At 49.2% G+C, this 25,023-nt stretch overlaps 2 protein-coding genes across 3 annotated transcripts; both read left to right on the forward strand.

The window, feature by feature from the left end:
- The first annotated feature begins 997 nt into the window (after positions 1-997).
- On the forward strand, positions 998-19,688 carry LOC117400942 (separin). The gene is made up of 31 exons (XM_059013015.1): positions 998-1,191; positions 1,686-1,778; positions 2,253-3,353; positions 3,750-3,854; positions 3,962-4,082; positions 4,206-4,333; positions 4,567-4,760; positions 4,941-5,186; positions 5,447-5,591; positions 6,028-6,181; positions 7,073-7,212; positions 7,347-7,481; positions 7,732-7,851; positions 8,230-8,401; positions 8,727-8,855; positions 9,425-9,581; positions 9,676-9,785; positions 10,093-11,201; positions 11,433-11,901; positions 12,006-12,158; positions 12,675-12,888; positions 13,118-13,323; positions 13,536-13,663; positions 14,114-14,236; positions 14,734-14,886; positions 15,573-15,743; positions 16,633-16,737; positions 17,002-17,117; positions 18,042-18,125; positions 18,252-18,416; positions 18,700-19,688. Exons 1-31 carry the CDS (start codon positions 1,186-1,188, stop codon positions 18,899-18,901), a joined length of 6,654 nt encoding a protein of 2,217 aa, XP_058868998.1. The 5' UTR covers positions 998-1,185; the 3' UTR covers positions 18,902-19,688.
- A 1,343-nt stretch (positions 19,689-21,031) lies between these two features.
- LOC117966941 (prefoldin subunit 5-like) lies at positions 21,032-24,853 on the forward strand. Of its 2 annotated transcripts, none has more exons than XM_059013413.1 (6): positions 21,032-21,173; positions 22,028-22,130; positions 22,322-22,353; positions 22,766-22,840; positions 23,393-23,498; positions 24,193-24,853. In XM_059013413.1, the coding sequence occupies exons 1-6, from the start codon at positions 21,108-21,110 to the stop codon at positions 24,270-24,272; spliced, it is 462 nt and encodes a 153-aa protein (XP_058869396.1). In that variant the 5' UTR covers positions 21,032-21,107; the 3' UTR covers positions 24,273-24,853. The 2 variants fall into 2 exon arrangements, with proteins under 2 accessions (XP_058869396.1, XP_058869397.1); XM_059013414.1 differs by having other exon boundaries at positions 21,157-21,263.
- The last annotated feature ends 170 nt before the right edge of the window (positions 24,854-25,023 follow it).

A 25,023-nucleotide genomic window follows, 5' to 3' on the forward strand; every position in this document is an offset into this window, starting at 1 on the left:
CTTAAAAGTTTGTGTGTGTGTTGAAACAGTCGTTGTTTTTAGTTCTAAAACAGTAAAGGGAAACACAAGTAAACACAACAGTCGAGTTGCTGCTTCCTCTGCCAGTGAAAGCCATTACAATGTGGATACTCGCAGCAGCAGACTGTGCTATTCAGTTACATCACAGCGACCCCTACTGTCCGGTGCCACATTAGAATGCTTATTTTTACATTATAATTATTATGTTTATCCACGTGGCTTTGTATTCATTATTGCAATTCGATACACAATAAAACCCAATCTGGTATAGTCTCAGTTTGATGGGGGGTAGGACGTTTCAACACGTGGGCACTTTCTACTCATCCTACGTAAAGCACAGAGAGGTATGGGAAAGCGTATTCAAAAAAGAAACAAAACAGCACATGGAGGTGAACTCTGGTGTTGAATAAATAATAAAAACGCCGTAAATGTGTGTCTAATAAAGTAAAACGTGTAACCCTGTCTGTGTAAGCGGCTGTTCGTTCTTAACCCTTCAGAAACCACTTAGTTTATCTCACTGCAGATCATTGAAACAGTTATTCTTGTGTGTTTAAAATTGCCGTGCATCGCAGTGGCGGCGTTTGTCCGGCGGTGGCCGCATGCAAAGGTGGATTCCGGGGCCCCTATTTCCCATTATTACCAGTAATACTACGCTACCGTGACTTTCAAACAGGGCAGCGACACTGTTAAAATGCATTGCATTTTACAACAGCAATCGCAAACAAAACACATACAGTTAGAAATCAGAATTTCATCAAATCTCGTGCATGGTCGATATCTGACCTATTCCAGACAAACGTTTCTGCGACGCTGTGGGAAGAACGCTTTGATATTCAGGGTACAAGTGCCTAAAAAGTACGTCCCAAAACAGCGATTGGACGAAGACGACAGAGAACTACATTTCCCATGACCCCGCGCGGCCTAGTCACGCAGCGTGAATGACGTCGTTTGGCGTCTTCTTGTGATTGGCTGCAAGGCATATTTGAAAGCACTAAAGACGCGGGGCCCGGCTTCGGGCGGTTATTATGATTTAAAAGTCGAGTTGCGTTGCATTTGTTTATGTTTTTATTTATCACGTTATATTTTATATGAAGTGAAAGAGGAATCGGAGACATCATTATACACATCAAGCTTGACTCGGGTTTATACAAGTGGCATTTCAGCCGGATGGCGGTATGTGCAGTTTAAATACTCAAAAAGCGGATATAAATATTGCCTGTAGTTTATGGTACGTTTGAAACAAAACAGCCGGGTTTAATACTATATACAACAAGGAATTAACCAGATCAGAATGCATTATATTCCGAAGAACGTTTCTAGTTTGTATACGTGTTCTCTTTTTACGTGTCCAGTCAGTACTGAAACGTAAAATCAGCAAAAAAAACACAGACATCCTTTATTTGGCAGACGCCTTTACCAAGCATAGGGGTGCCCATGCGTACCGGTACATTTAAAGAGCGCTACGATTTCATCTTGAATCTGTATAGCTTTCACCCCCCCTCCTTCAGTCCCTGCTTGTATAATTCTGCACCACGTTGAGTTTCACATCTATTTTTTGAGTATTGACAAGTAATGACAGGGCAACTTCTCGACGTTTTCATGGAGTTACACAAGCTGTTTTTTGTAAAGCCTCTAACTGTGATCTTTTTTTTTTTTTGTATTTCTAGTTCGGCTTGACTATGAAATACCTCAAAGTGGAAGGTTATGTGAAGCTGATGAGCTGTCTGGAGGAAGCCAGGGGTCTCCTGGGAGAGTTACAGGTAAGAGTTTTTAACAGGCTAGGGGTTACCCGTTCATATCAACCAGCTGCAAAACTGAAGGCATATGAAAGAAAAAAAGGTTTTAAAAAAATCTACACAAAATGTTTAAAAAAAAAAAAAAAAATCTTATTTTCAGGACGTTTCAAGCAAAAGCCCTTCAGCTGTTTGAAAACAAAAATCACTAGATCTCGCAGCATTTTGAAAACCTTCTGCTCTCAATTTTATATTTTATGTTACATTTCACTATTAGAACACTCACACAGCCAGCAGCACTATGCAAGACTCCCATTGCAGTGCAGTTTCACCCGTTCCAGGTTTTACTACAAGCCCCAGTGTACAGGTAACCAGCTCAGTCAGGTGTGTCTTCTAGCAAAACCTGGACTGGATCAAACCTGCTCTGCGACAGGAGTCTTATTCCCATCCCTGGCTTGGCAGTACAGAATTCCTGTCCTCAACACCCTTCTCTCTTAACAGGGATTCCTCGGCGGAGTGCTGAAAGATCCAGTCACCGGAGATCAGAACTCGGAGCACCACGTGGTCTGCGATCGCGTTCTCCGGGCGTGCAACCATCACGTTGGGGCGGGGCCCTCGAACCCTGAACACCTGGGCTGCCTGGCCGAGCTGGCGGAGCTGGCCTACAGGGGCTACCTGGTCTCGGGCACCAAGCAGTCCCCACTGTACATGGAGAAGATCCTCTACCACCTGGTCCGCAACCTCTCTGCGCAGGGATCCCGGGAGCTGACGGATCGATTCGGGGAGCACCTTTACAGCCGGCTGGCCCGGGAGCAAGGGCCGGGGGTGTCTGAGGACTACGGGGCGCTGGCCAGGAGCTGCTTCGCCGTGCTGTGGAAGGAGGCCGACTCCCGGGCTCCGGAGGGGCCCAAGCTGGCCGGCAGGCTGCGGTCCGTCCGCTTTTTAATCTTGCTGGAAGGCGCTGGCCCAGGCCGGCCCCCTGCGGAGTGCGCCACCTACCTCTCTCTGTCCGCCAGGCACTCGGAGGTCGCTGGGGCGGAGTACGAGGGCCGCGGGGCCCCCCTAAGCAAGGAGCAAGCCGCGTTCTTGGTCAGGCAGGTCGAAGTCTCCCTGCTCCGGCCCCTGGACCCTGCTGCGAAGGCGTGGCCTGTTTCGACGCGCTCCCGCAGGCTGACCGTGTTGATGGAGGTGGCCCTGCAGTGTTGCAAGCGGCTCTGCAGGGGGAGATGCTGGGATGAGGCAGAAACGCATCTGAGACAAGCCAGCGGCCTCCTGCTGAAGTCCAGCCTCAGCTTCAGGGCAGCTCTGGGCCTCCTGGAGTCCGGAGTCAGGGTCTTGCGGGCCCTGTCCGACGGCCTCGCGTGCGGGGGCTCTTTTAAAGAAGCTGCCGTCGCCCTGAGCTCTCTGTCGCCCCCTGCTGCCTGTGATCTGGAGCGCAGGGCTGTCATCGAGGGGTGCCAGTTCGTGGTGTGGGCCCTGGAGGCTGGGGTGAAGAGGGCGGAGGGACAGGGCAGCGGGAGAGGGCTTTGCAGTCAGGACCTCGCGAGGCTGTTCGCTTTCATTGAGGAGTATCTGAAGCTGCTGCAGAAACAGATGGACAGTGTGAGTCTCTGTCTGTCTCTCTCTCTCTCTCTCTCTCTCTGGGTTTAAAAGCATTTAAGATGATCTGTGAAGTAGCTTCAAATTATATTTCTTATGTAATCTCAGGAATGGAAATAATAGAGGCAAAAAGCGCAGGTGTGTCTTATGAAACCAGGAATGGATCAAACAGTTATGCAACGGGAGTCTTATTTCCATCACTGTTTAGTGATCGTGAAGTACTCAGATGCCAGCGGGTGCGTTCAGCGAGCAGCTCAGTGAAAGAACCCACTTCACGGCACGCTCCGTCCCGCTCCCCCTGAGCAGCTCAGAGCTGCAGAGCGGATTTCATCCGTGATCAGAGCGAGTGTTAAATTCTTGTTTTTAGTTTTGCGTTTTTAACCCGTTTTTCTCTTGCAGATGGCTGCGACCCATCCAGAGCAGCACAGACTCCTGAAGCAGCTGAGCTACCAGAGCCTTCAGCTCTACTTCTCCCTGGCGTATGACAGCCTGCTCTCCTCGCAGGTACTGTGTGTGTGTGCCTGGATCAGGGGGTATGCATGCATGGAGGCCCATGCTGTGTCTAAAAACTCATTCTCTCTCTCTGTCTGTCTGTCTGTCTGTCTGTGCAGCTGGAGAGTGCAAAGTCTTTGCAGGCGGTCATGTGCTGCTGTCGCTCTGCAGCGGAGGCCATGCTGGCCGGACTCGAGGGCCTCTCTGAGAAGGATCAGGTCGACTACTTCAATAAAACAGGTGCGGCAGAACCCTGAACTGTCCTGGTGCACGAGGAGTCCTGCGGGGTAACCCTAGGGAAGGGTCGGCCTTGCAGCTGCACAGCGCTCATCGCCGTTTTTGTTCTCTTCTTTGTTCTCGCAGCCTACTGTGTGAATAACTTGTCCTGCGGGCTGTATAACTTGAAGCTGTACTCGGAGGCGCTGTCTCTGGCAGGGATTCTCTGCAGAAAGCTGGGGGCTCCCGGCTGTCCTGATCTGTCTCCGGAGAGGGTAAGGAGGGGGGAATCCTACCCCCGTCTGAACCTTAAGCCGAGGGGAACGTGAAACCACTTTTTCAGTGGCTTGAAACCTGGTTCCGGGAGACCTAGTTTTTGAAGTTTGCTGTATTGAACCACAAGTCTACCGTGGTTTGAGAGCTAATCGGGCTCTGTGAAACCAGCAGTAGCTTCTGCCAATAGGCTTCAATGGTGACTTGTATTAATGTTCTGTTTCCTGCCCCCCAGCTGCACCGTGCTTTCCTGGTCTCGGTGCAGTGCTGCAGGAAGACGGCGCAGTTCCAGCTGGCCCTGGAGCAGGTGGGCTCATGGCTGCTGGCCCTGGGGGGCCGCGTGACGGAGCACATGTCCGAGCCGGTCTCGCTGTGGGTCCGGACGAAGGCAGAGGCAGCGCGGGGCGGGGTGGAGGACGCGAGGCTCAGGTGAGGACTGTCTGTCTGTCTGCGTCTCCCTCCACGAGTCTGTGGCTCTGTCTGACAGCAGCCTGCTCCTCCCTTGCTGTCCTGCCACACCGGCATTGCAGTGTTTCAGATTGTCAGCCGGTGGTGTTGATGTTGTTAAGTAGCTGTGCCCTGTTTCTCACCTCCTCCTGTCTCCGGCAGGACCCTGAAGGACGCGCTGGGGCCCCGGGCCTCTGATCCGGAGCTCCTGCTTGCCCTGCTGGAGGAGGAGCTGCGAGCGTACCGGGCGCTGCAGGGAGACACGGCTCAGGAGAGGTACAACACGCTGTGCGACCTGCTGGAGATCTGCCACGAGGACAGCGGCCGGAGCCACGAGAGAGCGGTGTACCTGTGTGAGCTGGGGCAGGTGCTGTGCTACAGGCAAGACTTCACAGAGCAGACAGACTGGTGAGTGAGAGGGAGAGGTGTACCTGTGTGAACTGGGGCAGGTGCTGTGCTACAGGCAAGACTTCACAGAGCAGACAGACTGGTGAGTGAGAGGGAGGGAGGGAGCGGTGTACCTGTGTGAGCTGGGGCAGGTGCTGTGCTACAGGCAAGACTTCACAAAGGGAGTGAGAGGAGTGTCGCTGGCATGCTTGCTTTTGTAATTGTAAATCCCGCAGTGTTCCTGGCTGCTGGTGACGGCTGTTCCTGTCCTCTTGTTGCAGCTCTGCTCTGGACTCTGTGCGGGAGGCCCTGCGCTTGCTGGATCTCGTCCCGGAGACCCCAGCGAACAGAGACCGGCTGCTGGACGAGCGAGCTCAGGCCTCCCTGTGGCTCTGCATCTGCAGCCTGGAGAGCAGCCTGTTGGAGGTAAGCTAGGAGAAGATGGAGAGAGAGAGAAGGGGGGGTGTGGAGACACAGCAAGAACGCTCACACACTGCTGCAGTAGGTGCGTTAAGTAAGCGAGCAGCTCAGTGAAAGAACCCACTTCACGGCACGCTCAGTCCCGCTCCCCCTGAGCAGCTCAGAGCTGCAGAGCGGATTTCATCCGTGATCCGAGTGAGAGGAAAAACTCTCGCTCTGAGCCACTCAGTTACTTCACACCCAGTCAGATCAGGGGCGTGTGGATTAACTAATCTGGAGAATTACTTTCTGTAGAGATGGAAATATTATTGCAGTGATGTGTTGGAATTGCTTAAAAGGGGAAGAGGAATTGTTTTTTTTAAATAGTTGGGGAATTAAACACAGGAATGGAGCCCAGACCCTGGTTCTCACCCCGTCTCCCTTCCTCTTTCTCTCCCGGGAGGCTGTGGAGAGAGACCGGAGGCTGCGGGCAGCTCAGTCCCAGGCTGTCAAGAGCATGGAGGCCTTCGAACCCAACGACCTGAACTATGAGGAGCAGCTGCAGGACGGGGAGTGCGGCTACGATGGGAAGAGATTCAGCATGGAGGCGGAGGCTGGTACGAGGGCGCACACACACACACACACACACACACACACACATACACACACACACCCCCTGACAGGACTGGGAGTGCGGCTACGATGGGAAGAGATTCAGCATGGAGACGGAGGCTGGTACAAGCGCGCGCACACACACACACACACACACACACACACACACACACACACACACACACACACCCTGACAGGACGGGGAGTGCGACTACGATGGGAAGAGATTCAGCATGGAGGCGGAGGCTGGTACGAGGGCACACGCGCACACACACACACGCACACACACCCTGACAGGACTCTTATCAAATGGTGATGGAGACCCACTGCAGCAGGGACACAGGGAGGGGAATAAGAATCCTGTTGCACAGCAGTGTCACCCATTCCAGGTTTTACTACCAGCTTGATTAGCCACAGTGTGTGTGTGTGTAGCTCAGATGTGTCCTGATTTTAAAGTGAAAGCAGGAATGGATCACACTGCTATGAATGGGTCTTATTTCCCTGTGTTATGTGGTCAATACTGGGCTAGGCCTGCAAGCTGCAGAAATATTTGTTTTGCTAAATTGCAATATTTTCTTTGTAATTGAACTAAGTTATTTTATTAAGTTGAGAAGGATATTAAGTTACATGTGTGTTTTATATGTTATATTCCAGTGCTAATCTTCTAACCAAATTGAATTTTAGTGATTTATTTTGTGTGTGTGTGTGTATGCTATCTATCTATATCTATCTCTATCTGTATCAATCTCTATCTGTATCTATCACTTCTAACTAGAATTAAATTTGGGTAGCAGATCAGCACTGGAACATCATTTGTGATGCAAATAGGATCTGTCTGAAATCTGCTTCTCTCTCTCTCTGTGTCTCTGTGTGTCTCTCTGTGCCTGTGTGTTCAGAGCAGTGCCGTTCCTTGGACGAAGCCCTGCGTTTGTGGAAGACCCTGCTCTCCAGCAGCCCCCTCCCTGCGGTGCGCAGCCCCAAGCAGACCGCCTCCTCCATCCAGATCATGGCTGCTCTCTACAGGCTGCTGGGCAAGGTGAGGCCGGGAGGCTGTTGCTCGAACCCAAGAGCGGTCTGATCGCAGGATTGAGATCGTTTTGCATTGTACGCCTGGACTCCATCGCGTGTTTGTGTAATCCTGAGATGTTCCCGTGTCTCTTCTCTGCACAGCCCCTGCAGGCCCTGGACAGCTACCTGCTGGTGTCCCGTCTGTCCAGGAGCCTGTCGGACCCGCTGGGCTCCGTCTCCGCTCTGTGCCACCTCACCAAACTGCTGCTGGAGATGGACTGCCCCAGCCTGGCTCAGGTACCCTGCCACAGCTCTGCTGCTTCAAGAAGGCATGGTCATTATGTATTTACTTGGCATACCCTTTATCCAAGGAGATTTACAGATGCTACAGAGCAGTACAGGGTTACAATGTGCGAGATCAATATTTAAATACAGTATAGCTTCCAGTAAGTGAACTAGGGTTGATGGTAATAAATTCACCACCTCCTCTCTCTCTCTCTCTCTCTCTCTCCCTCTCTCCTCTCTGCGTCTGTCTGTCTGTCCCCAGCCTCATCTTGAGGAGGCGGAGGCTTGCTTGAAGTCAGCGGACCCCGAGAGTGAAGGCTTCCCCCTGGCTAGCCTCACCTGCAGTGTGCTGAGGAGCCAGCTGTGCTGTGCTACCAGCCAGGTACTGCAGACGACTCGACTCCTTGTCAGCGAGACTCCCGTTGCACAGCAGTTTGATCCATTCCTGTTTTTTTACTACGAGTTTAATAACATGCATCTGAGCTTGTTACCTAGACACACTGCGGGCTGATCAAGCTGGTAGTAAAACCTGGAATGGGTGAAACTGCTACGGAATAGGAGTCTTCATTTCCATCCCTTAGCAATGGTGCATACACGATGCTGACAAACTGGTAATCTGTAACTGATTTAAAATATTTTTGTAAGTGTTAAAATGGGAATGGTGTTTTGGGGCGTTATGAAGATAGATTGATTGTTTTTTACTGTACTGATTTAATGAAATTTGATAATAAAGTGCGAGTAAAAGTCTCTCTCTGCTCAGGTAGAGGAAGGGGTGTCTCACCTGCTACAGGTGCTGCAGGATCTGGGGGTTCAGAAGCAGACAAAGAGCTGGTGCTTCCTCAAGGCAAACACCCTGCAGCTCCTGGGAACCTACCTGAGCCTGCCCAGCACACTGCTGGCTCCCCGGCTGAGGCAGAGGCTGTGTGTGCACGGTGCGTACCACCAAGTGTGTGTCAGTGTCTGTGTGAGTCTGTGTCTGTGCGAGTGTGTCTGTCTCAGTGTGTGTGTCTGTGTCTGTGTGCTGCCTAGGTAACCCCTGCCATTGGTGTTGGGTTTCATGTCTATTTACAGTGATTTTTGGAAATAAACCTCCCATTGCATAGCAGGTTTGATCCATTCCTGGTTTTACTATGAGTTCAAGAAGACACACACCTGAGCGTGTTACCTGTACACTCGGGCTAAGCAAGCCCTTGAAACCTGGAATGGGTGAAACTGCTAAGAAATGGGTTCTGAGTGACCCCTGGCTTGTCTGTTCAGGGTGGCGCTCTCCTGACGTGGCGCTCGTGGAGGGCAGGAAGCTCCTGTGCAGCATCGTGGTGACTCTGCTGGGGAACGGCGTGTTCGGGACCTACAAGCTCAGCACGGACACGCAATTCGTGGACCAAGGTACCTGCCCCAGTGCACAGCAACATCACCCTGATGTACCATTCAGTAGATTTTTAAACAGTGCTAAATAAGACAGATATCTGTTTGTTAATGTGGACGGAAGGGGAAGCGCTGGCAGGAGGCTCTGAGCAATTCCCTAATCCGATCTTCAGAACCGGAGAAGGGAAGATGATCAAATTCCATCTTCATACTGTGATGGAAACTGTTTCCACGTCTTCGGGGTAGGGTGGGGGGGGGGGGGGGGGTTGATCTGCACAAGATGAATTCTCTCCTGTACGCGTTCCAACTCTTGGAACAGCTGAAATAACAGAATCCTGAGCGTGTAAACTTTTTTTGGTTGTTTTGCAAGCTGCATGTTGCCTCCTGACTGTCTGTCTCTCTCTCTCTCTCTCTCTCTCTCTCTCTCTCTCTCTCTCTCTCTCTCTCTCTCTCTCTCTCTCTCTCTCTCTCTCTCTCTCTCTCTCTCTCTCTCTCTCTCTCTCTCTCTCTCTCTCTCTCTCTCTCTCTCTCTCTCTCTCTCTCTCTCTCTCTCTCTCTCTCTCTCTCTCTCTCTCTCTCCCTCTGTCCAGGAGAGAACCTGATTAAGAAGTGGCAGGTGCTGGCGGACGTGCTGCTCTGCTCCCAGCGCCTTGTCTCTCACAGCAGCCGGATCGGAGCGACCTGCGAGGCTAAAGCCATGTGCTTGGAGGCCATGAGACTGAGCTCCAAGCTGCAGGCGCTCGGACAGTGAGTGAGGGGGCGGGAGAGGTGGGGTTTGGTTTGTGCTGTGATTGTAATTGGGCCGCAGCTCTGGTGCTGACGTGTCTGTGCTGCCCCGCAGGTACGCAGAGTTCCTGGTGGCCAAAGCGGAGCTGGAGCTGCAAAGGGGCGAGGCAGAGCTGTGTGCTCTGGACCTGGAGCATGCGAGAATGCTGCTGGAGCTCTGTGCTGGTCAGTCCGGTCTTCCTCTGTCCTCTTTCTCCTTCCCCTCCTTTCTTCTCTCGCTCTCCTCCTCCTCCTCCTCTCCTTCTCCCTGCTTTATTCGTTCACTTGATAGCCCTTTAACTACCTCACAAAGCGCTTATTGGGGTAAGCTCTCCATAGGTGAGGGTCAGTTCTGTTAAGCAAAAAAAATAATTGAGCCATTGATTTTAAAGTTACCCAGGAGTCCGTGTTTGAACGTTTCCGTCTGCAGAGTTGCGGCTCGGGTCATGTTTTGTATCGTTTTTGATTCCCCCCCCCCCCCCCACCCCCCCAGATCACGGCTGCGAAAGCGAGAAGAAAGCCGAGGTCAAGATCAAACCCAGGAAGGGCAGAGCTGCCAAGAAACGTCCGGCAGCCGTGCCAGGGTCTCCCCCTCAAAAACTACCGGGCCAGGAACTGGGCCAGAGCCAAGATGAGGACTTCTTGCACCACCCCCTCCAGCTGAGACCCACCGTCGACCGGGAGCAGCCCCGCTCCCCCTCCCCGGAGCTCAAACCCAGGGCTAGCAAGTGGCTCTCCCTCCTCACCCACCAGCCCCACTGCCCCTGCCCAGGCTGCACGGACCCCAGGCTGGCCAGGGTGTGCGTTCGCTGGGCAGCGGCTCGGGGCGAGCTGGAAGCCGGGTGCGGAGAAGGCAGGGAGGCGTCCAGGCTGCTGGCGGCCGGCCTGTCCCGTTGCGAAGCGCTGGGAGCCAGGCTTGGGGCGGCCGCGGCACGGGTTTTAGGATGCAAGACGGGACGGCCCGCGGGTCTCCTGGACGACGTGGCTGCCAGGATCCACCTGGGGCTGGCGGTGTCGAACCTGGAGCCTGAGAAGAGGACCTGGGATCTGCTGGAGTCCGGGCTGGCCTTCCTCGACTCCCGCACCAATCCGCTGAGGGAGCTGGAGCACGTCCGGGCGGGCCTGCTGACCGCCAAAGCCGTGGCCTCGATTTGCGCCTTGGCTGCCAAGCGGGACTGCAGCGTGGGGGAGATATTCTCCCAAGCTTGGGTGTGGAGCCCCGTTAGCAGCGTTGGAAAAAATAATAAAAACACTAAAGATACCACGCTGGGGAAAGAGAAGCAGACGAAAGTCAGAGCCAGGACTAGGAAGCCAGCTAGGATACAGCCCCCTGTAGTCAAGGTTACGTCCTCGGATGAGCCGGAGCTCCCCCACCTCTGTGTCAAGCTGCCAGCCCCCCTCTCCTCGACCCCCGCCCCCTGCACCCCGGTACAAAAGGGGGGCCCCTCTGCCAAGATGGGCTCCTGCAGCACGGCCAAGCAGAGCCTGAAGTCCAAGCTGCAGTTCCAGGTGTTCGACGAATCCTCGTCGCCCCTCAACGTGAGGCTCAAACAGGTCCCTGCGGCTCCCAGGCAGTCCAGGAAAGCGAAGTCCAGGTTTAAGGTGAGTCGGGACGAGGGATGGGGTTGCATTGTTTGTTTGTTGACCCCATTGCTTCTGATATTTTGATTTGTTGTACATATGAAATCAAACCACTAACTGAATCTTTAAAATAGTTAGAGAAAAGGGAACACGCAACCACAAATTGTTTTAAGATGCCTAATTTAAAGCAGTGGTCTATATCACTGATTTACTGACCGATAAAATTTGGTTTTAATAACTTCTCCTTCCTAGGTCATGTTCAGCGATGATAGCGACCCTGAGGAGGGGGGCGGCAACAAAGAGAAAGACGAGCCAGCCCCAGACGAGCTCTCGGGGCGCAAGAAACTGGGGGCTCGGGGCTCAGGCAGGGTGACGCGGCAGGGAGAGAACCAGCCCTCTGAGAAGCCAAGCAGGGGGGGGCACAGGAGAGCGGAGAAACCAGAGACCATCCCCGTGCCGTCCGAAGGAAGCTGCCCTGATCCAGCGCTGGAGACGGGAAGGGCCAGGAGAGGCAGGCCTCCCAAGCAGGCTGCCACCTCCCAGGGGCTCGGGGAGGAGAGTGTGGGGAAGGCAGGGAGGAGGAGAGGGAGGACAAGGGCAGAGGAACCGGAGACGGAACTGATGAGGACGATAGAGGAGGAAGAGGAGGGGGAGTTTGAGATGAGCGTGGAGATTCTGCGCGGGTCCGAGAGCGAGGATGAGGAGGGCGTGCTGGTCACTGGTAAGGAGACTTTCATTTCATACAAGACGGTTCATGCCATCAGGAACCCCTCCCTTCTCTTGTTTTCTAATGCGATCACTCTCTGTGCTTGTTTGTATTTTTAGCTCCCCGGGTTCGAGCGGGGCTCGGGGACTCCCCTGAGTGCGAGGTCCTGAGACGGGATTTGGGGGCCGAGGGGTGGGGGCTGGCTCTGGGGGAGCAGAGGAAAGGGGTCAGCCTGCACCCCTGCCCCTCCGCTGCTCTGTCCACCGCGATGGGTGAGTGCACTAGTAACTGCCACGTCTATATGCACAATCTAAGCTGATTCAAGCTACCAGATTCTCTGTCCTGCTGTATGTGAACCAGTGTCCGGCTAGCTTGGGGCATTCAATGGAATTCAGGATGAAATTAAGTGATCTTGCAATAAAATACACATTTCTATAGTTTCCAAAGCACTACACACCTTTCTCTTTCTTCCTTCTTTATTTCTTTCTTTCTTTCTTTCTTTCTTTCTTTCTTTCTTTCTTTCTTTCTCTCCTTTTACACACAATAAAAAAAAGCTATTTAAACTTAGTTTTAATACAAAACTTAACACAATTATTTTAAAAATGTACTAGTGAGAAACAGGCTAATTGAATGATTGTTCATGGTAGACAGAGTTTTTATAGTGTTTCTCTACCCTCTATATCTTAAACCTGTGTAATTACATACACCTTCAGCCAGACCACAAGCACTGCTGTAGACGAGGGTGGAATTTGAAACTGTGCTGATCTTAGTGGACTCTCCCTCCCCAGCCCCCCTGGACCTGGACTGGGTGCGCTCCCTCCTGCGCTCTGCCTTCCTCTCCGTGCAGCCCTGCCCCCCCAGCTCCCTCTACTCCCACCTCTGCCGGCTCCTGGCCCTCTGCTGGGGGGACGAGGACCCCCAGACCACAGCCTTCCTGCACGGGGAGTCGCTCGCCGTCACAGCCCGTCACCAGATGAGCAGCAGCCTGCACAGCAAGCAGCGGTGAGCAGGGTTCTGATGAATCGCTGCTATGATTTAATACTTCAAATGCATGTTGAGAGATTGTATAACGGTGGATGTAACCTTAATGGTAAATTGAGGCGTCCTGGTTTTACGATGAGTTTAAGACTTAAGACACCTGATCTTGTTACCTATACACACTGGGGCTAGTCAAGCTTGTTGTAATAAAACCTGGCATGAATATTTAATAATCTTTTTTTGTCTGTTTCAGTAAACTGAAGAAGCAGTGCTCCCCAGACACTGAGCTGTCTGAGCGGCTGCAGGATCTGAAGCTGCAGGACTCCGGCCCCTCCGCGGCCAGCCTGCAGTGCCTCTCTGCCCTGGAGAGAGTATTTGAGTTCCCGGCTTCCGACCCGGCCCTCTTCCCACAACAGGACTGCCGGGAGTTTCTGGAGCATCAGAAACGCATCCCGCGAGGTGAGGAGGAGAGGAGACGGGGGGGGGGGGGGGGGGGTTCCGTTGACCACTGATTCTACCAAGCCTTTTTTATTCTTGCTAGTGCTGCATGTACAGATTTTTTTTATTCAATTACTAGCATCTAGCTCTCCACTGATAGTGCTGACGATCCAATGAGGGCCATCACCACCTAACCTCTCCCTCTCTCTCTGTGTGTGCCGCTGTGCTGGTAGACGTGACTGTGTGCATGCTGTCGCTGGTCGCTGTTCATCCAGGAGTACCGGGAGACACTTTGCTGCTGACCAGGCTGGAGCGGGACTCTGCTCCTGTGACTGTGCGCATCCCCACAGCACACAGACAGGTAGGCAGCTACTAAGAGGCGGGGGGGGGGGGGGGGGGGGGGAGAGAGACTGGGGACTAGGAAAGGGATCCCTACAGGACGCTGACGGCAACACGGTCACCATAGAGAGGGAAGAGACAGATGGTTACAAATGCATGGAATAGTTTAGCAACCAATAGGGATGGCAATAAGACTCCTATTGCGTAGCAGTTTCACCCGTTCCAGGTTTTACTACTAGCTTGATTAGCCCCAGTGTGTTTAGGTAACAAGCTCAGGTGTGTGTGTCTTAAACTCATAGCAAAACCAAACTGCTATGCAACGGGAGTCTTTGTCCCATCCTGGCTAAACTCCTGCCCTTGGGTCACTACTAGATTGGGATAGAGGGGAGGGTGGGGTCTCTCTCGAGGACTGATTTTGGTTCCAGATGTAAGCTTTTCTTTTGTTTGAGAAATGAAAGGGTCTCTCCTCTAGGTGTCTGTGAGCACCATGCTGGGGGAGTTCGACTCCATTCAGGAGCAGCAGAAGGTCATCAGCAACGTGACGGACAAGGTGGAGTGGTGGGAGGGGCGCCGGGAGCTGGACGAGAGGATGAAGGTAGGGAGCTGCAGTCAGGACTCTCAGGGAATGCTTTTGTGTTTTTTGAATACAATTAAATCTGTTTTTTGTGGGGGGTTTTTGCACTCCTATTTTAAACCAAAATGTTCCAGAACAAGCAGTGGTTTGAAAGAGACCTAATTTGAGTCTTGCTGCTGTATCAAACCCCAAGTCTCCCCTGGTGTGCCGTGCAGGGGCCTGAAACCTACAGCCTCCTGAAACCAAGTTCCAAGCTGAAAGTGGCTCAGCTTTTGTCTCTGTTTGTAGTGTCTGTCTGTCTCAGCAGGTCCTGTACGTGTTTGTCTAGAAGATGGTTTTACATGTGGTCTGTAGTTCTGTGGTCAAGCAGGAATCCTGTATGACTTGTATGTAGTATGTCTCTGTGTGTAAGGCACTGTAACCCTCTTGTGTGACGGCACAGTGTAATTTGGCCAGGTTGCTGCTGACACTTGCGCCTCTATAGACTGGGTCTCCTCGATTTTTGCTCCTCTCTGCAGGTCCTGCTTGTGGAGATGCAGGACCAGGGTCTGGGCTGCTGGAAGGGCCTCCTGCAGCCTGGCTGCAAGGACCCCGAGGTGGCTGCGCAGGCTGCCTGTCTGCAGAAACAGCTGGCAGAGTGCGGGGCTCAGCGAGCCGGAGAGCTGATAAAGGTGAGGAGAGACTGGCTGGTCACTGGACTGTTAACTGGCTCCACTGCTGCCAGGCTTGGTTTGTGATTCTCCTCCTGATGCGAGAATTACTGTTTAATTCTCATGCTTTTTTTGCACTTCAATATTCGCATGCGATACGAAAAAGGCATCTGTGCGCAGAATTGCACATTTTAGAGACGAGAGTCTTTTTTCTTTCTCCAGAGTTCAAGCCTTTTGTATTCCTAACCTGTGGCTACATCATTCTTTCTTGAGTAACTTTTCTCTTACAGCTGTGGCACCCTCTTGGTCCTTTTAATAGACACAATTCACACAGACACCCACACGCTGCTCATGAGATATATCACTACAAGAGATTACAAGACGCCCTCCAAATATCATACCCAAATAACGAAGGCGTTTCCTGATCACTAGCTTTCCACAAGCCAGACTTTATTTACTTTACAGAATTTCAAATAGAAGAAAATAATACACAGACAAAGCCTAGCGACAGATAAAATAGAAAGAAATAAATTATAAAAAACAGGACTAGTTTAGTTTAGATTTATTGAAATCTTCACGGTCCTGTGTATAAACCATTTACTTTCACCGATGTGATTTGTAATGAGAGTCACAAGACCAATGTGATCGTTTTGAAACTGTTTGACTTCACAAGCCTGTGTCCTGTCCCCCTCCTCCTCTGTGTCCAGGCCGTCCTGTCTGGCTCTCACCTGCTCAGTGCTGAGGACGTCCACTCCCTGTCCACTGGTCTCTGCTGCTCTCGTCCAGACGAGGCTCGTGTCTCCCTCCAGGCCGCAGTGGACAGACTGAAGGAGAGGACCGGGGAGTCCCAGGGTCACGTGGTCCTCATACTGGACAAGGTAAGGGACGTTCCGACGAAGATGGACGCTGTCAAAATAGGGCTTCAAGATGTGCCCGACCTGCATTATTAGTTCATGGTTAAACTCAGTTCTGCGGTTGGTATCGGGGCAGAGTGCTGATTCTGCTAATTAAGGGAATGGTTTGCTGTAATGCAATAGGAGCTTCTATATCCCATCCTGACTAACTGAACTGTGAGCTCTGAAGAATAATAATAATAATAATAATAATAATAATAATAATAATAATAATGGTTGGGTGAAGCAGTTCACTTTTTTAAATGTTTTTTAGGGATGGAAATAAGTCTCCTGTTGCATAGCATTTGGATCCATTCCTGGACTGGGTGAAACTGCTGTGCAATAGGAGTCTTATTGCCATCCCTGCTTATATTTCTAATAATAAATTAGAAATATTCTGCAACGGCACTGGAGGAGATGGATGTATTTTCTCTTTGTATTTGTCAGATATTTATTGATTGATTGTGTGTTTTTGCAGGATCTCCAGGAGATGGATGTATTTTCTTTGTATTTGTCAGATATTTATTGATTGATTGTGTGTTTTTGCAGGATCTCCAGGAGATGGATGTATTTTCTCTTTGTATTTGTCAGATATTTATTGATTGATTGTGTGTTTTTGCAGGATCTCCAGGAGATGGATTTATTTTCTCTTTGTATTTGTCAGATATTTCTTGATTGTTTGTGTTTGTGTTTTTGCAGGATCTGCAGGAGATGGATGTATTTTCTTTGTATTTGTCAGATATTTCTTGATTGTGTGTGTGTGTGTGTGTGTGTGTGTGTGTGTGTGTGTGTTTTTGCAGGATCTCCAGGAGATGGATGTATTTTCTCTTTTGTATTTGTCAGATATTTCTTGATTGTTTGCTTGTTTTTGCAGGATCTGCAGAAGCTCCCCTGGGAGAACATTCCCAGCCTGCGGAGTCGCTCCGTCTCCAGGCTGCCTTCCCTCCGCTTCCTCGTAGGATACACGGCCATAAAGGAGGTAGGAGACGAGCACAGCATGCAGGGAGCGAGAGTCCGATTGCATAGCGGTGTGATCCATTCTGCATTTTACTAGGAGTTTAATAACCGCACACACCTGAGCTAGTTACCTAGACACACTGGGGCTAATCAAGCTGGTAGGAAAACCTGGAACTGATGACCACTGCTATGCAATAGGAGTCTTATTGCCAGCCCTATTGGTTGCTAAACTATACCATGCATTTGTAACCATCCTTTCTTTCTTTCTTTCTTTCTTTTCCTCCAGCACTGCCCCGGCTCGGTTCTGACCCAGGGTGTGAATCCGTCCCGGGCTTTCTATGTGCTGAACCCCCAGGCCAACCTGCCTGGCACTGAGGAGAGGTTCCGGGACTGGTTCTCCAGGTCTGTATAGCGCCTTTGCTTCCTCGCACCAGCCAGACCTGGAAATGTAATCCTGGGCTGGTTTGTATAGTAATGTGCAGATCCCTTGTGTGTCTTGTCTGTGCAGTAAAGGCTGGTGTGTAGTAATCGCTGTCTGGTCTGTGCAGTTCCTGAGCAGAAACACTAGAGTGCAGCAGAGAGCTGTAGGTGCAGTACCTGAGCAGAAACACTAGAGGGCAGCAGAGAGCTGCAGGTGCAGTACCTGAGCAGAAACACTAGAGGGCAGCAGAGAGCTGTAGGTGCAGTACCTGATCAGAAACACTAGAGTGCAGCAGAGAGCTGTAGGTGCAGTAACTGAGCAGAAACACTAGAGGGCAGCAGAGAGCTGCCTATGCAGTACCTGTGCAGAAACACTAGACGGCAGCAGAGAGCTGTAGGTGCAGTACCTGATCAGAAACACTAGAGTGCAGCAGAGAGCTGCAGGTGCAGTACCTGAGCAGAAACCCTAGAGTGCAGCAGAGAGCTGCAGGTGCAGTACCCGAGCAGAAACACTAGAGTGCAGCAGAGAGCTGCAGGTGCAGTACCTGAGCAGAAACACTGGAGCTGTGGCCAAAAGTTTTGCATCACCTGAAATGAAGGATTGAGACCAAACAAAAACTAATAACATCTTCTTATTTAACATCCTGTAATAAAAAAACTACAAAAATATATCGCAAGTGTCTACCGGAATCCATAATAGTGGACCAGTATTTCATGTTAGATTTAGTAATGTCACTTTTAATTTGTCAGTTTTTTCATGAAGTATATGGAAACTACAAAGCGGTGCGTCATTCAATGTGTTAACGTATCAGTCAGCAGGTTTCATGCAACTTTTGTGAATCAGAAATGAGAGAATTGTGCAGGGTGAAGCATCTCTGTATGTTCATGACTGTGTCTTGTCTGCAGCGTGCCGGGCTGGGAGGGGGTGAGCGGCAGCGCTCCATCGCAGGAGAGGATCCAGGAAGCTCTCTCCACTCGGGACCTGTACATGTGAGTACAGTGACTGAGTGCTCCGAGCTGTCCTCTTGTGCGTGTGCGTGTGCGTGTGCGTGTGTGTGTGATCATCAGTTTACATGCAGTCAGTGAAGTTTCTCTCCCTCGCTCGCTCTCTCGTAGCTATGCGGGGCACGGGGCTGGCGCGCGGTTCCTCAGTCCCCAGGTGTTGATGAAGTTGGGGTGTCACTCAGTCTCCCTGCTGTTTGGCTGCAGCAGCGCGGCGCTGGCAGTGCGGGGGTCTCTGGAAGGCTCTGGGGTCGTGCTCCACTATCTCATGGCAGGATGGTAAGAGCTCCATAGCAAATCCACCACAGGAAAAAGAGATTCCAAAACAGATTTTAATAAGAGCGATTGTCACTGTTCACCTCTATTGAATGACACTTTATCCCTTCCACTCTGATCTCCAAACCCTGTTCTAAATGGTTTAACTGAACCTCCATCCAGACTCTGCAGTCGTTCATTCTCTCATGTTACTGGCTATTAGACCTGCCGACGTGGAAGAATGTCCCTCCAGGTCTGTGATTGGACCCCCACCCCACTCTAATGTCCCTCCTGTCCTGTCCCTCAGCCCCCTGGTCCTGGGTAACCTGTGGGACGTGACGGATCGAGACATTGACCGCTTCACCAAGAGTCTGCTGCAGGACTGGCTGGACGCAGGGCCCGGGGCCCCGGTCATGGAGCACGTGATCCGGGCGAGGGAGGCTCCGCGCCTCAAACACCTCATCGGAGCCGCGCCCATCGTCTACGGGCTGCCTGTGAGCCTGCAGTGAGACGGGACACCAGCGCCTCGTCACCGCAGCCTGTGTGTGTGTGTCACAGTGAACCCCAGTGTAATACGAGCGTTATACAGGACTTCAACCAGGGGTGGAGAAAGTGTGTGTGTAGCTGTATTAGTAGGTAGGTCCTAGGAAAGGGAACATATCAAAGAGAATAAGAATCAGTCGACGTCCCCTTGAATTCAGAGTCGTCTTTCCTCCACACAGCACTCCATTGGTGGCGAGGGGATTTTAAATTAAACTTTTCATCCACAGTTTTACAGCACTGCTCTACCACAGCCGTTACTTGACATGAACCTCACAACGCTTGGGTCTTTATTTTTTGGGGGTGTTTTTTTTTTTTACACTTGGATTCAGGGGAATAATCCTGAGATATTTGCTGTGTTTTCTGTCCTGTAGATCTGATCGATTTGCACCCAGGTTGCTCCAATAACGAATTCCACGATGTGAAATGTTTTCCTTTTGCAGAAGGCCTGTACAAACTCAAACCGAACGCCTCATTCTACAGATATGCGTCTTGATTTTTGTGTATTTATTTTATATTTTATTTTGGGGGCGGGGCGGGGCGGGGGTGACCTCACTTGTTCATGAATCCTGGTTTTCATTATTTCTCTCGTGATTTTTTTTAATTCCAAAGCGCATTTAAATACTAAGTTATTTTACATACTCCGTTACATTTTACTGCCTGTTAGTGTTTGTAACATCTGTATAAAAGATTTGAATCCGAAACGGATGCATTGTGTTTTACCTGTACAAATAAAGATTTAATTTTATTTTAAAACGTGTTCTGCGTGTTTGTTTGTTTGTTTGTTTTGATATAGAGAGACAGTTTGTAAACCACAAACGACCCTTCATACATCCCCTGGTATCCCTGAATAGATAACGGGCTCGTCTTTTAGAAATACGTTAAATATGTTCATGAGCCAGACATCCCGCGAGTAGAGCGGTCCCCCGAAATGTTCTCCTTCCAGGAAAGCAGCGCCTCTGCGGACTGGGAGTTTGTTGCCGGATAACTTCTCTCGGACTGCTCGCTCGTGTTTTTTTTGTTTTTTTTTTTTTGTATGGATCCAGCTCACGGGTTCAGTCGTGATCCTAGTTTCGTGTTGTTTGTACACTCTTAGTAAATTAATGGTACAACTAAAAATCTGCTTTAAAACAAACAGCATGTATTTGATTTAACAGCACAGACATTCTGCATGGATATAATATTTATTTATTTATTTATTTATGTATGGCAGCAATGTGCTTCCGTAATATCTGTAATTCCAGAACCACTTACAGATTAACCGAGCTGAGCCGGGCATCTGTGAAATGGGGGGATTAAGGGTGCATTCATGGAGATCTCTGTGCAGAAACAGACCAATTCTTAAAAGATCATTGGCTAAATTGGTCAGATTCTGCGCAGAATGATCCAGAGTCTTTCTTTATTCACTTCAATTATTATTAGTTTATTTAGCAGACGCCTTTATCCAAGGAGACTTACAGAGACTAGGGTGTGTGAACTATGCATCAGCTGCAGAGTCACTTACAACTACGTCTCACCTGAAAGACGGAGCACAAGGAGGTTAAGTGACTTGCTCAGGGTCACACAATGAGTCAGTGGCTGAGGTGGGATTTGAACCGGGGACCTCCTGGTTGCAAGCCCTTTTCTTTAACCACTGGACCACACAGCCTCTATGCGCTTCAATGCGCAACCTGAAGACGTTACACGCTAATGTCCCGTAACTTATACGGTGTGGCAAAGACAATATTAAAGGCAGGTTCGCGTTTCTTATGCGTTTCACTTAAACCCGGACACCAGGACGTCCGGAGTATATTTCTTACAAAGAGCAACACCAAGAAACATGTTTAAACGTCTCAAACTGATTTATTATTATTATTATTATTATTATTATTATTATTATTATTATTTATGTATTTATTAAATTGGCAGACGCCTTTATCCAAGGATTTACGAGCGCCTTTCTTTATGTCTGAATTATTTTTGCCGCTTAGATGATCCGCCCGTATTCAGTTAAAGCGCCTCACTCGTTTTCTCCGCTAGATGGCGCCACACTATGCGTCTCTATCACCGAGTACAATATCTAGTGCGGCTGCTCTGGTATTTCTTTCCAGGGTTTCTATGCCTCCTCCTCCTCCTCCGTCGTTTCCGGTCCCTGGCGGAAGTGGGTGTCGTCTTTGCCGGTTGTCGTTTTGCAACATGGCGGTGAATCTGGCGGAGCTCTCGTTGCCTCAACTGGAGGGGCTGAAAGGACAGTTCGAGCAGGTCAGCCGAGCCGCTATTCAAGTTAAAAACGAAACGTAATACATAACGGGCACAGGTTTGAGGTGATATGGTGTTTGGGAGATGGTAACGGTGCGTGTTTTACTGTAAGCAGGGGTACAAAACACACCAGCCGGCGTGTTCGCATGAAAACACACGAAATATTTATATATATAACACAGCCTGGCGATGGATTCTGATTAATATACCGATTTCTGATCGTATTTTACACCCTAATTTTTGTCTTTTGTATTTTTTAAATTCTCTTGCCTGCCTTTTTTTTTTTTTTTTTACTACAAACATGAACCCGTGTCCTCTGCTTATTCAAAATAACTCTGAGATAATCACAGCTAAAAAATACAGAGACGTGTTATAGAACTTTTATTTTTTTAAAAACAAAATTTGTTTTGTTTTTTTAAAAAAAGTGGTTGAGAATATTGATCGAAATGACAAATAAAGGCGTCACTGAACTGCAATAATAATAATAATAATAATCATAATCATAATCGATCAATTACATGTTCTAATTCCAATTCATCAAGGTTCGACTTGCATTGACAATGTCACTGCCCATGACAGTTAAATATGAAGTGCGTATTTTACAATTGGAATTCAACCCGGGTTATTACCGACCAGTTCGTCTCAATACAGCCGGACAGGGCTCAGAAAAGCTCGATAAACTCTTCTGACATGAAGCTCCCAGTCCGGACAGTCTGTAAGGACGCTATGATTGGTGTTTGCAAATGTCTGTCTGACTACATCGCGGATGTATTTGTACGGCATCGTGTGTGTATATATTTGTATTATTATCCTGAGATCTCCACCTTCTTAAATCCTGCACCCTTGTGTTTAAACAGGAGACGGAGTTTCTGACCTCGTCCATTGCTCAGCTGAAAGTCGTGCAGACCAAATACGTGGAGGCGAAGGACTGCATGAACGTGCTCAAAACAGAGAACAAAGGTGCGAGCTCCACCTGTCTGCTTCCTATAAGGGGGGCTTAGATAGATAGATATAATATCTGGACTGTATCGTATGCAAGTCTAAGTCCTCGGTGTAAGATCTCTGCAGGCTGCATTTCTGAAGGGCGTTGTGTTTTTGCTGTTGAATGTGAAGTTGTTTTGTTTCATCCAGTCTTTCGTTTTGTCTCCTAGGTAAAGAGTTGCTGGTCCCTTTGACCAGTTCTGTATCCTTGTAGCTGCAGCTGCCTCTGTCATCAGCGTGCGGGGCTGCAGGTGGCTCCCGGTACGCAGCACGCCTTGGAGAATAGACCCCCTTACTCACAGGAGAGCTGTGCAGCTTTTGTTGCCGCCTTTAGCAGTGTGTCGTGTTTTTTTTTCTCTTCTAAATTAATAAATGGAGATGGAGGATCTTTCTATCTTTCCAATTTTGCATTGTTTGAATGCCTATGACCTTAAAAAATAAAATAAAAATAGGAATATATATATATATATATTTGGATTGAAGTATTTCTTTTTATTTATGAAAAGCGATGAAGTTAAACCAAGTTGCACAACATCATGAGGTTTTATTTTGAATAGACTGTTTTCTATATGGTGTTTGTTTCAATGTTGCACCCCCTTGACCCTGCCTCTGAGATGTACGTCCCTGGCACTCTGAGTGATGTGGAGCACGTTCTGGTTGATGTTGGCACAGGATATTACGTGGAAAAGGTAGCAGTTTATTTATTCTTGTAGACATTGTTGCTAGGCAGGGTTGGAATTGTGCAGTGGCTTTTGAAAATCAATTCCCAATTCGAATTCCTTCGAAGGACTTGATAGTTTAGAGACACAGTCAGTGTTGTGGTTTGTTCAATTTAATTGATGATCAGTGACTTCGGTTTAACTAATCTGCTGCCACTGTCAGATGATCATTTCAATTGGAATTTGAGGTTGATTTTCTAAAGGAATTGGAGTTTGGAATGGATTAAAAGGAACTGCAGTTTGGAATGGATCTTCTAAAGGAATTGGAATTTGGAATGGATTAAAAGGCACTGGAGTTTGGAATTGATTTTCTAAAGGCACTGGAGTTTGGAATTGATTTTCTAAAGGAATTGGAGTTTGGAATGGATTAAAAGGCACTGGAGTTTGGAATTGATTTTCTAAAGGCACTGGAGTTTGGAATGGATTTTTCTGTAGTGAGTTTGTGCACGCACTCCTAGCAGAGAGTCTTGCCTGGGTTTTCTCTGGCTGCTAAACGGCCTCCTCTCTTCTTTCTCCCTGCAGAACGTCGAGGACACCAAGGAATTCTTCAAACGCAAAATCGATTTCCTCACCAAGCAGATTGAGAAGATCCAGCCAGCGCTGCAGGAGAAACACGGCATGAAGCAAGGTGGGCAGAGCAGGGCCATTACAATCTCAATTACAATGTCTCAATTACGATGTATCAATTACAATTACACTGTCTCAATTCCAATTACACTGTCTCAATTTCTCAATTTCAATTACAATTTCAATTACAAATTCGATTTCAATTACAGCAGCGCTGGCTTCTCAAATTGCAATCGCAGTTCCAGTGCTAGTTTGTTTCATTACAGTTTTACACAGTTATTCTCCGGTCGTTACAGTTTAAGTTTAATCAGACACACCTGAGCTTGTTACCTGTACACCCCGGGGCTGATCAAACTCGTAATAAAACCTGGAATGGGTGACACTGCTGTGCAATAGGAGTCTTATTGCCATCCCTGAATAAGACTCCCATCGCATAGCAGTGTGAGCCATTCCTGGTTTCACTAGGAGTTTAATAATAAGACACACCTGAGCTTGTTACCTGTACACCCTGGGGCTAATCAAGCTCATAGTAAAACCTGGAATGGGTGACACTGCTATGCAACAGGAGTCTAATTTCTATGAAACCAGCTGTGTGCGTGTTTTGGACAGACAAGGAGGAACAGTTTTCTTTTTTTTCCCCTCTCTCTCTCTCTCTCTCTCTCTCTCTCTCTCTCTCTCTCTCTCTCTCTCTCTCTCTCTCTCTCTCTCTCTCTCTCTCTCTCTCTCTCTCTCTCTCTCTCTCTCTCTCCTCCCAGCTGTGATCGAGGTCATGAACATGAAGATCCAGCAGCTGCAGGTCCAGCAGGCTTCCCAGTCAGGAACGACGAAGGCGTGAGAGCAGAGGAGCGAGAGGAGGCACCGACGCAGCATCTAAACACCGCGAGCCACCGCAAGGCAACGAGGACCCCCGGCTCTCTGTTCACAGCAGGGTCCTGGACTTCTGTTCCAACCCTCATCCCAAATTGTTTCATTGAACCAGCTAAGCCCCCACCCAAACCCTGACGTTGTTCACGCTCTCGCTGTAGCTGTTAAACCCTGGAGTGTAGTGCCCCTCCAGGACTGTGCTGGACTCTCCTGGTTTATAGAACGCTATACAGTCACTCAGGTGTGCCTTCTCAATGGGGAAAAGCCAGTACGTTAGCACACCCATCACTCAAGTACTGGTTCTGGTTACTGGCGTTTGAATTCAGTATTCTCTTTATAGTCTTCGTAGAGGTGTCCTGTGTCTTATTTGTGTGGGTAAGATGTCTGAAACCAACCCTCCTTTTTTCAAGAACTTCAATTTTTATTTAAATTTGAGAGCGAAAAATAAATAAAAAGGACTGAAATGATCTTATTACTGTTTTTTTTTGTTTAATGTTGCCTCATCAGCTGTGATAAGCCCATTACAAAATAAATAAAGGTCGGTTTAACTGATTTGGAGAGTTTGTGTCCAGTTCTGTTTATCAAGCAGAGTGTACAAGGTGTGAGCTCACAAGAACAGCGTTGTTAATATGCTCTCTCAGCTAACACTATATCATGGTTTTAAAAAAAAAAAAAGCAAAACTACTATATAAAAACATACATTTCAATTACTTTAAGTGATA

This window comes from Acipenser ruthenus, chromosome 45, assembly GCF_902713425.1.
Source record: "Acipenser ruthenus chromosome 45, fAciRut3.2 maternal haplotype, whole genome shotgun sequence".
NCBI classification, from domain to species: Eukaryota; Metazoa; Chordata; class Actinopteri; order Acipenseriformes; family Acipenseridae; genus Acipenser; species Acipenser ruthenus.